At 42.2% G+C, this 2500-nt stretch overlaps 1 protein-coding gene across 1 annotated transcript in view; it reads right to left on the bottom strand.

Annotated features, from left to right (window-relative positions):
- Nucleotides 1–2500, bottom strand: part of LOC113824096 (uro-adherence factor A) — a 14782-nt gene that overhangs the window by 11221 nt on the left and 1061 nt on the right. Inside the window, exons 2-3 of the mRNA XM_027376846.2 lie at nt 1710–1885; nt 1–1597 (exon numbers count right to left, since the gene is read on the bottom strand). The exon at nt 1–1597 is cut by the window's left edge and continues 951 nt beyond it. Of these exons, the coding sequence (XP_027232647.2) occupies nt 1–1597; nt 1710–1885 (1773 nt within the window). The remainder of the gene's footprint in view (nt 1598–1709; nt 1886–2500) is intronic.

The following is a 2500-nucleotide window of genomic DNA, read 5'->3' as shown; positions in this document are numbered from 1 at the left end:
GTTCCTCCAGGGAGCACAAATCTGGCAATGAGTCCTCCGAGTACTGCGATTCCTCTTCTTGAGTTTCCATTGTTCTTGTGATGTACCGCGTTGCCCTGTGTGGCATTTCCCGTTCACTGCTTCCTGCTGCTGGTCCTCCGGCTTTTCTCCTGTTGTGAGCACCTGGGCGATCAAGAGAGTCCTTAACTCGTCTATCTACAACCACAGGTGGCATCCACTTCAGCCTGTAACTAAGGCTTGACTGGTTTTGCTCCAGTCTCTCCATATCTTGACTAATCATGCCAAGAATCCGTTTGAAGCAGTCATCTAAGGTTTCCTCATTAGATTTGAAATAAATTACCTTACGATCTTCAATTGTCATTTTCCGCCTTCTCTTTAGTGGAATATCAGAATTATCTTGAGGACAAAAAACATTCACATTTCTCTTCCTGTCATTTTGGTAATTGAAACTGTGATCTTCATCATCACTATCAGATATTTCCATATTGTGATTGCCAGCACCATCTGCTGTCTTCTTGAGGTTATGCCTTGGTGACTGACTGTCTACGCAACAGTCAACCTCTGTGTTCTTCCCATGATCCACTTTATCACTGATATCATTTGCATGTCTTTCCTGAGATGGAGGCTTGCTCTTTTCAGTTTCTTGGATTTTCTGAGACTTGCAACCAACAGGAGTTGAAGACAACCTTTCAATCTGGTTGGAGCTGGTGCTTTGAGATACACTTGGTGATGGCAGCACAAAGTCATCATCATCACTGTCCTCCAACATCACAGCATCTATTTGACGAATGGGCTCAGCTTCAACAGAATTTGACACCTCTGCATCTTGTAACGTCTGGTTATTCTGTTTGGCACCTGATGATGCACTTCTACTGGACACTGATCTCTGTCCGATGACTGGTGAAAGCAACTGAATACCGTCCTCATCCTCAGAGACACGTCTCTGCTTTCTTGTGTTATCTTCACCACTAGAGAACAATGGCTGAGAGAAGCTGCTAACTCTTGACTCAAATTTATCACTCTCAGATGGCACTTCCTCCACACTGTATCTTCTTCTTATAGACCTCTGAGCTTCTAAAGGCTCTGAATTATTTTCCTCTACAATGAATGTTCTCCTTTCCACTGTCCTCACAACAGTCAGCTTCTGCTGCACTTGCCTCCTTCTCCCTGGGCTGCTCAGTGGAGCTTTAGAGTCCACTTTTGCATGAGATTCAGACTCTGTTACAACACATTCCTGGTGTTTCCTCCTATTTACAAACTGGTCAGAACTCTGTGAATCGCAAAACAAGTCTTCATCAGAATTCTGTGAGCTCCCCTTTGTTTTTTCCTTCACTGTTATATTGCTAGACTTGCCCTTGCTGGTTGTAGGCCTAACAGGGCATTGTTCTTGTCTGGGAGAAAGCGAGGGTACAAGGAGCTCTGGTGAACCTGGCCGGGGAGGTGACAGATCGGGAGTGACTGAACCACAATCTGAAGTATTACCTGAATTTCTAACGTCATGCTTGTCACTGCCTGATGGAATGGCCACCACGTCTGAGTCCCGTGAGTTATCTTCATTGTCTTGTATGCTGGATCCAATAGCACTCTGCTGATCCTCCTGTGGGGGAAAATGATTTACTTTTTTTTTACAAGGAATACATTTGAAAACTGGCAAGATTAAATTTTTCATTTATATAGGATGTGAAAAAAAAAAAAAAAGAAAAACAAACCTCAGAATTATCCTTAAAAGACTTGTTTAGAGTTTCATTTAAGATCTGTTCTTCTTGCTGCCTCCACTGTTCACGCTCCTTTGCCTCTTGCTGGGCTGAGGCTCGAGATTCCTCCAACAACTGTAGCATGGTCCTCTTCTCTTCCAAGCCCATCCCTTCCTCGTACAAGCCTGCATCTGATAACAAAGCAAGAATAGATAAGTTAGAAGTGTAATGCAATACACAACCTCATGCACCCACCCCCCCATACAGACACCACATACAAATATTCATTTTTCTGCCCTCATCATGAAAATTTGGCAAAATCATGTTACAGATCTCTTTTATGTTGACATAAAATGCTTGCACACACACACATGCACATGCACACGCACACACACGCACACGCACACGCACACACACACACACACACACAAAAAAAAAGTAGGCTAATCAAGTTCTTCAGAAAAGGCAACCAACAAGATGTACCAGGAAACATCATCAAAGTCATTCTCCTTCATCAAAATGAAAAAGTGCCATTTAGAAAATATAGATTCAATCTTTCCTTTACATTTCAATGATTACCTGATGTTTAAAATAACATGATCATATAAATCAAAGAACTAAGAACTGTGGACCTCATGAGAAACAAGAAATGTTTCCTTCATACGGTCATCCACTTATCTGAATCATGTCGCTCATGTAGTTACTTTAATCAAATTGGTCTATGCTCTATCTTACAGGGATCACGTGATGGAGATTTTGCTTTCATGGTGGAGGTAACTATTCTGTGAAACAACTTGTTCGCAATG

Source organism: Penaeus vannamei, chromosome 34, assembly GCF_042767895.1.
Source record: "Penaeus vannamei isolate JL-2024 chromosome 34, ASM4276789v1, whole genome shotgun sequence".
Lineage (NCBI taxonomy): Eukaryota > Metazoa > Arthropoda > Malacostraca > Decapoda > Penaeidae > Penaeus > Penaeus vannamei.
Note: the sequence above shows the minus strand (reverse complement) of the source record. Positions and strands in the feature narration are given on the sequence as shown.